The 14,620-nt window shown below is 39.1% G+C and overlaps 1 protein-coding gene across 3 annotated transcripts in view; it reads left to right on the forward strand.

The window, feature by feature from the left end:
* FEZ2 (fasciculation and elongation protein zeta 2) overlaps positions 1–14,620 on the forward strand; it is a 45,197-nt gene that overhangs the window by 10,664 nt on the left and 19,913 nt on the right. For all 3 annotated transcript variants that reach the window (XR_011466115.1, XM_070379741.1, XM_070379742.1), the window contains exons 3-5: positions 672–788; positions 3,142–3,283; positions 4,349–4,617. Coding sequence is in view for 2 of the 3 variants with exons in the window: in XM_070379741.1 (XP_070235842.1) it covers positions 672–788; positions 3,142–3,283; positions 4,349–4,617 (528 nt within the window). In the remaining variant the exon portion in view is untranslated. The remainder of the gene's footprint in view (positions 1–671; positions 789–3,141; positions 3,284–4,348; positions 4,618–14,620) is intronic.

A 14,620-nucleotide genomic window follows, 5' to 3' on the forward strand; every position in this document is an offset into this window, starting at 1 on the left:
TAGTCCATAAAGGTCAGTATCCTGGGGCATAGAGTGGGGAGAAAAATGGTAGTGAGGCAAAGGGAAAATCTCCAGGATAGAGTTAAAGATATTTTTGGAAGCTGGAAACTTTTTTGGAAGAAGAGAGGGTTCTGCTGAAAGGGCTAAGTATAACCCTTGTAGACAGTTCCCTTCTGCCAAGAATTTGATTGCTTATCTTTCACTGTATTAAAAGTTAGCCTGCAAGTAACACACTTTGTTTTCTGTGGAATTTTGACATATACCGATCGTCCTATTAGATCATTAATTAAATAACATTTGCTGCTAACCCTGTCTGTCCCCCCACCCCCGTTTGCTATAATTCCCTACAAATTGCTGTAGAATATCAGATGTTTTCGTACTTCCTGGACCCTCTTCTCCATGAAATAAGCAACGAAGTATATGTCCGTTTGGGCAAAAGGGAATGTGTGCAGCCCCCTAGCAATTTCATGTTTATTCTGCATTCCTCTCCTTTCTGTCCGAGGTGGCTGTGCAATGTACCTCGCATACTGCCTGGTACAGAGTAACTGTAACGAGCTCTGCCTTTTGAACCTCTCAGCAGATGCTCCCTTGGCAGCCCTCTGGACCCAGACACTTTGACTTTGTTGTGATCAGAGGCCCTTCTTTTAACAGTGGCTCGTTTTTGTCTTTAGATGAGTGACAGCTTGCTCTTTGATACCTCAGATGATGAGGAGCTGAGAGAACAGCTGGATATGCATTCAATCATCGTCTCCTGCGTTAACGACGAGCCCCTCTTCACTGCAGACCAGGTACAAAGGACAGTCCCCTCCATCAAGGAAAGGGAACCTCGGCTGCAAAGCCATTTCTTAGTGTGGCCATTAAGTGACGGGTTGTTGGAACTGACTTTTCCCTGTGTTTTCTGGTAATAGAGGCTCAACAGCTTCTGAGGAAAGAAGAAAGTATATGTAATCCGAAGCAGATGGATTATGTTTGTTGGGAACATCTTTCAATATATGCAGTTTTCCAAGATAAGCACTGTTAAAACAGTATAGCAGGTTACTTTAAAAGAAGGCTGTTGCTTCCACTGGAATCAGAAAAAATACTATAATTTTTCCTCTTTCTTTATATTTGAGCAGACATGGGAAAACTATATCTGTGCAGAAATTACCTAGTTTCTCTAAAACCTATGAAGAAGTCATTAGCACCTTACTAGAAGTCCTTATTGTATACCCAGGAAAGAAGTGAGCATTATTCCTGTGGAATGCTCTAATAATGTCAACCCTGTATTCATTTAAAACCTGTTGAATCAGCTTTCTCATTTTCTGAATACTCTTCCCACTTCTGCTGTATTGTCAAACTGTGGTGCATGAACTTCTTCCTGAAATCATGTTCCACGGCTACTGAAACTGAATTCTGTATTTTTAGGTTGGAAAGATGAGGTCAGTAAAGAGACGTATGATAGGGGTACGTTAAAAATGTGTCATCTTGATGCTCCATCATATTTGTGGTTGGATCATCCTAGGCTTGAAGAGAGTGCTTAAAAAGCAGGATAGTAAGTTAGACGACTGAGTGCAGGAAGACCCTGATACTCTGGGGAGAGGTGTGACCCCCAGAGTGCGTCGCCTTCTCGGTTCTGTGCCTGAAAACCGAGCTATCCCTGCTTTTGACGGACAGAAACAGATTCTTTGCCTCTTTCAGTGTCTTGTTTTTGTGTTTAAAAATGCCTATTTTGGAAACTCTTCTTACTAAATTAGTGTAATCCCCACTCCTTCAGGTTTGCTTCTATTTTTCCTTCGTCCTAAAAGGTTAAACTTGCTTCATATTGTATTTTTTCCCTAATAGTTTTTTTAAAACTCTTAGGTCTATTTTTTTTGAAATTTATTTTTATTGAAGTCTAGTTGATTTACAATATTGTGCTAGTTTTAGATATACAGCAAAGTATAAACAGATTTGTAACAACAGATTTGTTTATACATAATGTATGTATATATCTTTATTGTTTAGATTTGTTATAACCTATTATAGTGTATATATATTATAATATATAATAATATATTGAATGTAGTTCCCTGTGCTGTACAGTGAATCTTTATCTTGTTTATATAATAGTGTGCATCTGTTAATTCCATACTACCAATTTATCCTACCTCCCCTTCCCCTTGGTAACCATAAGTTTGTTTTTTTCTTTTATATTGGCAAACATTTGTTTTGGCCACGTGGCATGCAGGATCTTAGCTCCTCCACCAGGGATCAAACCCTTGCCCCTTGCAGTGGAAGCATGGAGTCCTAACCATTAGACCATCAGAGAAGTCCCTAGATATCCCTCTATCTCCCCTTGAATTAATATATGAAATTCTTTTTCTGTTGTTAAAGGAAAACTTTCCTGCCAAAGCAAGAATTTCTTGCTTTATGTGTAAAGGTTTTTACACTGTTGTATTTTGTAAATTTTGTGTCAATTTTATTAAATAGCTTTAGATTGAGTCCTTGGATGTGGCATACGGTAAATTCTCTGTCACTTGCTTTAACTGTAACTGTGATCCAGTTCTGGCACGTCTCAAGTAGATTATGCGTGTGTGTGTGTTTAATATTTATTTATTCACGGCTGCTCTGGGTCTTCCTTGCTGTGTGCTGACCTTCTCTAGCTGCGGCGAGTGGGGGTTACTCTCAGGTTGTGGCGCTCGGGCTTCTCGTTGTGTTAACTTCTCTCGTTGTGGATCAGACTCTGGAGCTCAGGCTCAGTAGTGGTGGTGCATGGGCTTTGTTGCCCCTCATCATATGGGATCTTCCCAGACCAGGGATTGAACACATGTCCCCTGCATTGGCAGGTGGATTCTTAACCACAGAAGCACCAGGGAAGTCCTATGCATGTATTCTTAGCAGCAACTCAGAGATTCCAAGATCTGATAGGGCCAACTGATATGTGATGAGTGTCTTAAATCATGTGCTGTTTACTTTTGTGTTTACTATATTGTAATTTTTTTTTTGATAAACCTGGTGTACTCTTACAAACCTTTGATTATTCAGACAACCAATTCCTGCACACTGCTGGTTAATATAGAATTAGGGGACTTCTACTCTGGTTGCTGCAGTTGAGCATCGTGTTACAGATGGACCGTTTTACCTGTGTGTGTTTGACTAACAGTGGTTTGTATATTTTGGAAGGTGATTGAAGAAATTGAAGAAATGATGCAGGAATCACCAGACCCAGAAGATGATGAAACGCCTACCCAGTCAGATCGGCTTTCAATGCTTTCCCAGGAAATTCAAACTCTGAAGAGGTCTAGCACAAGCAGTTATGAAGAGAGTAAGAAACCTTACTTACGTTGGTTCTGTCTGTGCTTTCGTGTACCTCAGCCATAGAGTGTGACCACCTTCAGGAACCTCTGGTTCTCACAGGCTGGGTTGCATACTCTTGCCCTCCTCACTCCCCTCCGGTGGTACTCAGGGCATTTGTTTATCTTTGCTTAGGGACTGTGTCATATTTACCTTTGAATCATGTATTTGTCCGCTTGGGCTGCTGTAGCAAAATACCACAGGCTGGGTGGCTTAAACCACAGAAATTTGCTTCTTGCTAGTTCTGGAGGCTAGAAGTCTGAGACTGAGGTGTTAGCAGATCTGATTTCTTCTGAGGCCTCTTCCTCTGTCCTCAAGTGGACTTTCCTGTGGTGTATCTGTGTCCTCATCTTCTCATTTTTAAGGGCATCAGTCACATTGGATTAGGGCCAACCCTAATGGCTTAATTTTAACTTCATTATCTCTTTCAAAATGCAGTCTCCAAATACAGTCATATTCTGAGGTGCTGGGGGGTAGGGCTTCAATAATGTCCTATTTCTCTACTATTTCCTGAGAATAAAGGGAAGTGCTGAGAAAAACCTGAAAAGGGTCTTCAGGAAATCGTCTGCCCTTCATCTTCCCAATTCTCAGTAAGATTCACACACTGGGGCATGTATGTTTAAGAATGTATTTAGCTTAATTCTTTCAGTTGGACTTTTTGTCTCTTCAGAAGCGCCCCAGAACCCTGCTCAATGGCCTGTGATTTCTTTTCAGTACGGTGATTTCCTGTACTCTCTCTCTGCTTTCGTGTTCTTTTCCTTGCACAAGCTTATTAAGTCTTGACTGAAGTACTGTTCATGGAACCATTGATTTTAGACAAGTAAAAAATTTTGTTATACTTTTCTTCTCAGCCATTTGAGAAGTAACTTTCCCCACCTACCTCTACTCAGACCTGCCCATCAGGAGTCTGAGACCACCACAAACCGTTTAATTGCTCAGAATATGATGTTTTTGCTCTTTGGCAAGAAACACTTTACTGTGCTGCCTTGAAACATTTTGGTCTTCGTGTCCGCTCTGCTTTGCTTTTCGGTCACAGGGGTGAAAAGGCTGTCAGTATCTGAATTAAATGAGCTGCTGGAGGAAATTGAGACGGCCATCAAGGAGTACTCAGAAGAGCTGGTGCAGCAGCTGGCCCTGCGAGACGAACTGGAGTTTGAGAAAGAAGTGAAGAACAGCTTTATTTCTGTTCTCATCGAAGTACAAAACAAACAGAAAGAGCACAAAGAAACAGCCAAAAAGAAAAAGAAACTCAAGAACGGCAGCTCTCAGAACGGGAAGAACGAGAGAAGCCACATGCCCGGCACAGTAAGTGGTGTTGTGTGGGTGACACGAACACGCTGGAAGTGGCTTCCGTGAGGCCAGCAGAGGCGGGCAGGACCCACGTGTGCAGGAGCAGGGCGTGCGCAGGGTCTTCCCCAGAGAGCTGAAGGCTCGTGTTCAAGACTGCCAGTGTACTCCCTCCTTCCGAGAGGTGTTTTCTTGGGGTGAGGGTATGATGGTTATCTGGACAACTCAGTGCTGAAATGTTTAGGAGGGAGGTAAAGAGAAGGAAGAGAGGGAGAATAAAAGAGAATGTTTGAAGGAAAAGCTTTAGCAGGTGACCATTTCAGTACCTCAAAATGTTAACAGAGGCTATTTATATTTGGCTGGTGGGCAACTGAATGATACTGCTCTCTTGTTTTTGCTTAGCCCTTGTGAGATATAGTAAGAAATGGGGTGCTTTTAGAGGTAGTTGAAGTATACGGAGCCTAAAAGCAGAGGTTGACATTTAAATCGTTTTCTCCTGATTGATGAGTGAAGTTGGAATGAGAGGCTGTTACAGGCAGTTCCATGACATTACCCATTTGGCCCAGTATTTAGCAAACTAGACCATTACTGACTGGTGAAAACAACCCGAGGGTATTTGAATCTTTGACTTTTGGTACGAAGCTTTTTGTTTTCTGCTTTTCATTTTTCATAAGTGGTGCTGTTAATTTCACTTGATTAAACTTCATTATGAACCTTAACTATTAAGTGTTTGAGATACATTTCCTGTTGGTCTTATGGGCATTTCATTTTTTTTTGATAAGTTGAGACCTTGTATCTTGCCACCTTTATGTTTCTATGTGAAGAAGTGTTGGCTTTGTTTTAAACTTGAATGGTTGGGCAAAGGGATTCATTTTCTAAATGGATTGTACTTTTTAAATTCACTATAGTGAAAACATGATAATGCAAATTACATCAAACTGGCCATTACATCTTGAGTTATAAAAATTCTGTCTTTGACTAAGTCTGATTTATTCTTTCTAAAGACTGCTTATCAGAGAAATAGATCTCATTGATCAGACTCTGATAGAATCCAGGAAAGAGCATGGCAGTTCTGGGATGTGGAACTACCAATGAGAGGTAATACAAACCAAAAAGAATCTTCCTATTTAGTCCATTCATTATATTGTCTTTGGCCTATGAGTATATGCACATTTTCTTGGTTTAATGTTGTTTGTACACTGAAAGGACATAGTTTATAAACAGACTTTGCAAAAGTTGCCAGATATGTGGAGCAAAATATTTTTTAGAAATGGTAGTATTGGTTAAAGTGTTTAGTGACTTCTAGCGACAACTCTGAAGAAAACAGCACCCACCAAAGAAAAAATCCCCACCCATACATTCCCCAAACCAAAACATTTGTTTGAGTATACAGCCCTGGATAAAGTTTGCTTTAATTAGGAACAGTATTTTATATCTCAAATTAAAATTATACCCTTTAAATTGTCCTTTTATGCAGGTGTGATTAAATAAAATGCTTAGTTAAAAAGTCATAGCATGGTTGGTAATTTCTGCCTATCTACTTTTAGGGGTTACATGTAATTCCTCCATTTATTTGTGTTAACACTTAGGCGAGGAAAATAAATGTATCCCTAGAGTAGTTTAAATGCTTCTTTTTCTAACTCCATTTAAAAAGGGTTTGAGTGGATTCATTGTGTGATTTTACATGGTACTTATGTTGAGAAATGGATTTGACAAGGCAACGTTTAGGTCTTATTTGAACTTTTATTAGCCTTGAAATAGATTCATAGGAACAGTAAATTTTTTTTTCCCCACAATATTTGGACATGTGAAGTTGCTTCTTGAGTCCTGATCTGCTATTTGTGTCAAAACCTTTAATTAGGCTAATAATGGCATCATTAAGCTCGTGGCACTAGTTCCCGCCATCATCATGAAGCTTAAAAGGATGGCGAAGAGCCATTCCATTTGTGACACAAGGAGCCTGAAACCTATCAAGGATTCTGAAAATAGTGATCGGTGGCTCAAAGGAACTTTAAAGTGAAATGGCCAGTGGCGAAACAGATTCCAAGATACTGCCTTTCCAGGCCTTTTATATAACATGCAGTTTTGGCAAGGCCTGATCTCTGGATTGGCTATCACGTTTGGTGGTTTAGTTGCTCATTCGTGTCCAGCTCTTTTGTGACCCTATGGACTGTAGCCTGCTACGCTCCTCTGTCCATGGGATTTCCTTAGCAAGTTATATTTCCCTGGAGTGGATTGTCATTTCCTTCTCTAGGGGATCTTCCTGATCCAGGGATCGAGCTGCATCTCTTGCATTGTAGGCAGTCTCCAGCAATGTAGATGGATTCTTTACCGACTGACTCACCAAGGATTGGTGACCCTTTTGTAGATATCATGCATTACTTGTTTTCTAATAACATTGGTCACTTTTTTTCTTTTTACCTTAGATATGTTTTATATCTATCAAAGACGTGGACTTCTTCAGTATTCCCTTAAGCACATTTCATTGAAACAGAGCATCAATTTGTAGTACTTTATCCATAATTGCCAACTTGTTTCCTTTTGGTACAGAGAGACTGTAATAAAATATGAGTGTGAATAGAGCAGAGTTTAGGTTTTCATTTTGGACGCATACTTTGTTTGAAACATTTGCTACAGTGAAAAAAAATTAGTGGGTTTAGAGAAGCTATTCATAAATATTAAATAAATTTCTGAGTATCTTCTGAAAGTGAAAATGTTGATTTAGTTTTTAAAGTTAATCTGTTATGTGTTGGATAAGATAAAAGTATTCATTCAGTAAACATTTGCAGAGTATCTTTCTTGTGCCAGGCACTGTTGAAGATACAGTGCTGAATAAAACAGATAAGGCCTCTGGCCTCTTGGAGATTATATTCTAACAAGGGAGACAGGCACTAAACAAAGAAAAGTGTGACTAGACATTGTAACTTCAGGTAGTAACAAATTCCATCAAGAAAAGGAAAAGCTTGGTTGAGGCAGTTGCTAGCAATGCTATGGGGAGCTGTTTCCAATGTGGTAGTCACCTTGTCACTTGCTTCTTCTGGTGGGCTGGGCAGGTTGTCCTGCCCCTCTTCAGCTCTCTGTTAGGAGGGGATGTTGGAAGAGTACATCTTCTCCTTGGCTAATGAGACTTAAGTCAGTTCAGTTCAGTTGCTCAGTCGTGTCCGACTCTTTGCAACGCTATGGACTGCAGCACACCAGCCTTCCCTGTCCATCTGCAACTCCCGAAGCTTGCTCAAACTCATGTCCATCGAGTTGGTGATGCCATCCAACCATCTCATCCTCTGTTGTCCCCTTCTCCTCTTGCCTTCAATCTTTCCCAGCATCAGGGTCTTTTCCAGTGAGTCAGTTCTTTGCATCAGGAGGCCAAAGTATTGGAGCTTAAGTTTCAGCATCAGTCCTTCCAGTGAATATTTAGGGTTGATTTCCTTTAGGATGAACTGGTTTGATCTCCTTGCAGTCCAAGGGACTCTCAAGAGTCTTCTCCAACACCTCAGTTCAAAAGCATCAATTCTAGAGTGTCGATTAATAGAGTCAGAGACTTTATTTCCTTTATCCTATTCAGCATCTAGAAAACCAGGAGTGGGGAGTAGCGATCGGAATGGTTGAAGGGCACTGGTAGTGGGTTTGGTGGCGCGCGTGCATTTCTTTGAACTGACTATGTTGTGTTGGGCTGTGGCGTGACCATTTACGCTACTGCCTTTTTCTGGAGTGACCTTCCTTCCTTTCCTGCTTCCATTGTCCTCTTGGGAGATTTCTTTTCTTCTCTCTCTCTTTTTTTTTTAACTCATTATTCAAAATAATGGTCAGGCATTATCTTCCTTTCTTAGACCTTTTCTTGATGACTCTTACTCCAATGCACAATTGACAGTCCTCTCCTTCTGGGGTTAGTATTATTTCTCTTAACTGTTGCTGTTAGTACCATGATGCCATATTGTAATTTTTTGTTTTCATGTCTGTCTCCGTTATGGTTCCCTGTGGATAGAAAATGTAACTTTATCTAACTTATTCCTATGTCCCACATTAGGTCCTCAATAAATTTCTGATGAATAAATAGTAAAAAAAAAAAAAAATTTTTTTTTTTTTTTTTGCAAATCTGTATTTCTTCCTTGGATCTTTCTGCCAGGTGCCAAACACATTGAGGCTGAATAGCATATTGATTAAGAACTTTGGGTTAAGAGCTCTGATTGAATCCTGATCCTGCCCCTGGGTACATACCCCTTTGAATTTTGGAGGGATTAAGTGAAATTATGATGTGTATAAGAGTAGCATATATCCTGAGTAAATGCTAGTTATATGTCCAGCTGTTTACTAGACATTTCTCCCTGAATATCTTGTGGGTATCAGGAATTTATCTTATCAGACTCAACTCACCATTTTTCCTGAAGGTGAATTTATTCCTTATATATTTCTTTTGACTGTAGTGAAACTATAGTCTCCCCATTCACCAAAACCAGTGGAATTTTTAGGTCAAAAATACAGTTTTAAGCAACCATCTTTTCAAAGTGTCCTACATAAATGTTACCCAGTAACAGCATAACTCGAGTGGCCATTTCCCCAAACCCCCAACGGATGATGGTTATTCTTCTTCTTATATATACTGATCCAGTAGGCAGATAATGGTTTGCTTTATTGACTGTTTGTATTCTTTGTGAGTTGCCTGTTGTGTCACATTTGAGCTGAGGGTACACATACTCCTGCTGTCTTAGTACCATACTCTGTGGTGATCAGTTGCTTAAGTCTCTCCTTAGGAAGGAGTGCAGTCTTTGCGAGGACTCACTCACATTGTTTCCCCAGCATTGCACCTAATTTGTCAATACACATTTGTTAAATTGAAACTTCACAATGAAGAGGATGGAATGTCAGAGGATTTGGATTTGTGCTTTGAATTATTGTTCTGTCAGGGATTTTTTGGGGCGGGGGCCAGTCTTCTGCTTCTATCAAGTAGATTCACAGGTCGTTGAATTTCAGTGGCTGTTTACAGGAGTACAAGAACAGGTTGAAGTGCACCAGCTGTCTCTACATTAGTAATTTAAGAGATTAAACTAATTTAGTAGTGGTTGTCATCTGGAGTTATCTCACATTGTAAAGACATTAGTGTTTGCCTGCCTAGAGTGGATGTTCTTCCTGCTTCGGAATCCAGTGTTTGTCAATTACAAGTCATGTGTAAGGTTTCTTATTCAAAGCCTAGGCCTGAGAAGATGGGAGTGTATACAGTATCTTTTCTGTTGTCCATGTTGCACGGAACTGTTGAGAGTTCTAGTGTATTGCTGGCACCACCAGCAAAAATGTATTGGGTTGTCCAAAGAGTTTATCAGGGTTTTCTGTAAGACACATTCTTTGACCAACCCGATATAATTGCTTCAGTCTATCCCAAAGAAGTTTATTCTGAAAGCTTCTGAGATATTAGTAATCGGTGACTCCATTGTAAAAAGAATCATACTACCCTAATTTATTGCTTTTGGTGTTGGAGAGGTAACTGCTTAAGGATGAGGAGGAGCTAGGGCTTGGATGATAGATAATCTTTTTTGTGTGTATTTTTCTTTCACAGATGCATTGCTCCATCTGTCTGTATGACTCACTTAGCTTGTATTATGACTATCAGTCAATCTATTTTATTTCTCTTTTACATGCAAAAATGCCCAGTATTAGTTTTTCATTTAATCTTGACCAAAACTGACTTTAAGAAACATTTATTTTTATTTAGACAGCTACTATTAGATTATTCTGAAGTTTTCTAGTTTATACAGGCAATAAAGCCTAGAAGAAATTGTTCTGGCATAACTACTTGAATTTGGTGCTCTTTAAATAACAAGGACCTGTGTTTCTGTTGTTGTTCCTTTTTAATTTGGAATTTAAAAAATTTACATTTCCTAAGATAATTTAGCCCAGGGATTAGCAAAGCAAACTATTGGCTGAGGGCCAAATCAACCCTCTGCCAGTTTTATTAATAAAGTTTTATTGGAACACACCTATGTTCTTTCATTTACATGTGGTCTATGACTTCGTTGGTGTTATAAGTAGAGAGTTGAATAGTTGTAACAGAGTCTGTGTGGGCTGCAAATCCAAAAATATCTACTATCTAGCCCTTTATGGAAAAGTTTGCCAACCCCTGATTTAGACTAAAATTTGATAAAATTAAAAATTAGAAGAAAAAAAAGTAAGCTCCTTTTAAGTGAGTTTGTGTAGATAAAAGATCACTGTGTTGTGACTAAAATTTACTATAAAACATAGCCCTATTTTATTCTCAGAGTGTGTTGAATTATTCCTTTTCTCAGGGCCCCTCCAGCAGCCTAAGTTATGCCCACAGATGGTGATACTGTCCATCTCCAAGTCACTTGGCATGGGTCCCCACCTAATAACAGACCTGTGTGCTGTATCAGATTCCCAGGTGTTGTTCAGTCGTTCAGTCGTGTCTGACTCTGTGACCCCAGGGACCGCAGCACACCAGGCTTCCCTGTCCTTCTCTGTTTCTCAGAGTTTGCTCAAACTCATGTCTGTTGAGTCGGTGATGCCATCCAACCATCTCATCCTCTGTCGTCCCCTTCTCCTCCTGCCCTCAATCTTTCCCAGCATCAGGGTCTTTTCCAGTGAGTCGGCTTTTCACATCAGGTGGCCAAAATATTGGAGCTTCAGCTTCAGCATCAGTCCTTCCAATGAATATTCAGGGTTGATTTTCCTTTAAGATTGACTGGGTTGATCCCAGTTTCCCATTAACTAAATGAAGAGAGCCAGCAGGTAAACCAGTTGTCTCCAGACTGGGGGACAAATGAAAAAAAACAGAAAACAAACTGACAGTTCGTTGAACATACTGTATTTATACACAGTGATAAAAGATAGTTTAAACAGAGTAGTAGAGAAGGTGGGAAAGGGCTGTTTCTGTTCCTTTTCTAAATAGTGGTAGTTGAGAGGATAAAGTCAGCTCTATACACATACTTGAATGTAAATATTAACACATTTTCAACAATAGTTTGTTGATGATATTTTATAGTACTTTGCATTTATATATTGCAAAGAATATTCCTAAAAATTAGCATTAGGCATAAAATGGAAGGTCATTATAGGGTGGAGAGAAACTTAGTCATGCATGTTTATTATTTTAATAATTCACACCTATGAATTAAAAATTACTTTAGATATGGAACAAATTTGTATTTTGGTGGTACCTGGTGGCTTAGCTGGTAAAGAATCTGCCTGCAATGTGGGAGGCCTGGGTTTGATCCCTGGGTTGGGAAGATCCCCTGGAGAAAGGAACTGCTACCCATTCTAGTATTCTGGCCTGGAGAATTCCATGGACTGTATAGCCTATGGGGTCACAAAGAATCGGACACAACTAAGCGACTTTCACTTTCACTTTATTGCCTAGAGAAATGTTATCTAGAGATAGTTTTTGCTATCTTACTATTATGTACTGTTTGTTTTCTGCAGTGGTTTTTTGGTATCTGACTGTAATAGTGAACTTTCATGATTTAGCAGTTACTGTAGTAAAAATCAGGAGTCTATTCGTTTTTATTTTAAACTTTTTATTTTGTATTGGAGTATCAGATCAGACCAGTCACTCAGTCGTGTCCGACTCTTTGCGACCCCATGAATTGCAGCACGCCAGGCCTCCCTGTCCATCACCAACTCCCGGAGTTCACTGAGACTCAGGTCCATCGAGTCGGTGATGCCATCCAGCCATCTCATCCTCTGTTGTGATAGTTTCAGGTGAACTGTGAAGGGATTCAGTCATACATATACATGTTTCCATTCTCCCCCAGGTTCCTCCCTTATCCAGGCTGCCATAGGAAATTGAGCAGAGTTCCCTGAGCTATACAATAGGTCTTTGTTGGTTATCCATTTTTTAAAATACAGCAGTGTGTACATGTCCATCTTAAACTTCCTAACTGTCCCTTCCCCCTATCCTTTGCCCTGGCAAGCATAAGCTTGTTCTGTGGGTCTGATTTCTGTTTTGTAAGTAAGTTCATTTATATAAATGTGATCCAAAAGGATATATGAATCCCAGTGCGTGTGAACGAAGTCATTTCTAAATGTCAGTATGACACTCCTGGTCCATCCATGTTGTTGCAAATGGCATTATTTCATTCTTTTTAATGGCTGAGCAACATCCCATTGTACTACATCTTCTTTATCCATTCCTCTGTTGCTGGACATTTACATTGCTCACATGCCCTGGCTATTGTAAACAGTGCTGCAGTGAACATTGAGGTGTGTATATCCTTTTGAATCATGTATTTCTCAGGATTCTGCTCTTGACCCCTTTATGTCTTGGAGAGGTTTATAATTGTTAACATAATACAAATTCAAGTAAAAGCCATAATATGCCAGGAACCTCTGAACTTACTGTATATTTAGAGTATCCAGAAGTATTAGAAAAGAGTTCATAAATCTGCCAGGGTTATTTTACTCTAACTTAGTAGCTTTGAAAATGCTTGCCAATACTTAATTACCATATTAAGATTAAATTAAATAAAAGTTTTAAAAGATCTTCAAATACAAGCAATTAAATTGCTGCTAGTCCATTTACTCCTATTCATATCCCATCTTTCTGCTTTGAGAGTGAATTTATAAAATAGTAGTTCAGTATTTAAGATCTGTTTAAATATTTACCTGCTTTGGTGTAACTCATTTTCTAACTTGGATCTTTAAAAAATTATTTTTGGGTAGAGTTTGCATTTATAACTGATATATAATCACATTAAAATTATTTGATTTGAGGAAGTGTCAAAACAAGCAAGATCAATTTTTACATCTTAGGTAATAGCTCACTAATCATTTGAATATTTTTACTTTTTTTTTTTTTTCAACATTTAACTGTTGCTTTCAATTCTATGCTTTTCTCATCTTTTGTATTTTGATTATTTTGAGAATTTGAACTAAAAAATTAACCACTGTTCTTTACTGTAAATTAATATTTGAAAATCATGTCACTTAAACTATTACAAATGATGTGATTTATAAAGAACAGTAATTATGTTTGAATTTCACTTTCTTCTGAACTTTGAGTACAAAGAATATTAATGGAGTTAGAGCATGGATTAGAATAAGAGTCAGAAATAGGTGAAAAGCATTTCCTAATTGCTTCTCCCAAACTTTTTTCCTGTTATTGAGCTTTGATATTTAGATTTTTAAGGCTTTCCTGATAGAGGTCTGTGCCACTGGGTGTCACGTGAGGTGTCAGCTTAAGAGAAAAGCTAGGAAAATTTGGTAGCGGGAATAGTCTGACTTTCCTGACCTCTAGGTTAGTTTGGTTTTTCTCTGTCTTGGATCCTGCTTTCTGTGAAATGAGTTAAGCTGATGATATACTGTGCAGAGAATGAGCTGATTTAAGACTCTGGAAAAGAATTAACAGACCACAATGCTGTATCTGATTCCGTGTTGCTTTTCAGTTTATGTGGTGTTGTCTAGCTGTTTTTCTTGTTCAGAAAGACCTTGAGTTACCTGAAAGTGTTACTTGTTTCTGTTCAAGTTTTCTGGCTGACTCAGTCCCAGACAGTAGTATCTTTCTTTGTGTTGTCTTCAGTCCTTTTTAAGCTGGAGACTATAATCAGGGTGGTTATTTCTGTTGCTATTTTATTTATATGAGGATAACTTGAAATACTCTTGTTTACTGTTTGGGAGAAAAGTAGAAAGAAAGTAGAAATGTATGGTTATTTCTCTTTGGGAGTTTTTTCCCATATGTTGTTCTAGCCCCCCCCCCCCCACTTTTTTTTTCTAAATTGTTCTAGCCTTTAAAGGGGAATACAGCCCAAACATTTTTTGAACATTTATATTTGCTGAACACGCTAAGTGCTTCCCATGAACTATTGTATTTAATCCTCACAACAACCCTGTAAAGCAGATATTATTGCTGTGCTGTGTTGTGCTTAGTCATGGCGGACTCTTTTGTGACTCCGTGGACTGTGGCCCGCTAGGCTTCTCTGTCCACGGGATTCTCCAGGCAAGAATACTGGAGTGGGTTACTGTTTCCTCTTTCAGGGGATCTTCCCAGACCCAGGGATCAAACCCATGTCTCTAGCATTGC

Source organism: Bos mutus, chromosome 11, assembly GCF_027580195.1.
Source record: "Bos mutus isolate GX-2022 chromosome 11, NWIPB_WYAK_1.1, whole genome shotgun sequence".
In the NCBI taxonomy this organism is placed as follows: domain Eukaryota; kingdom Metazoa; phylum Chordata; class Mammalia; order Artiodactyla; family Bovidae; genus Bos; species Bos mutus.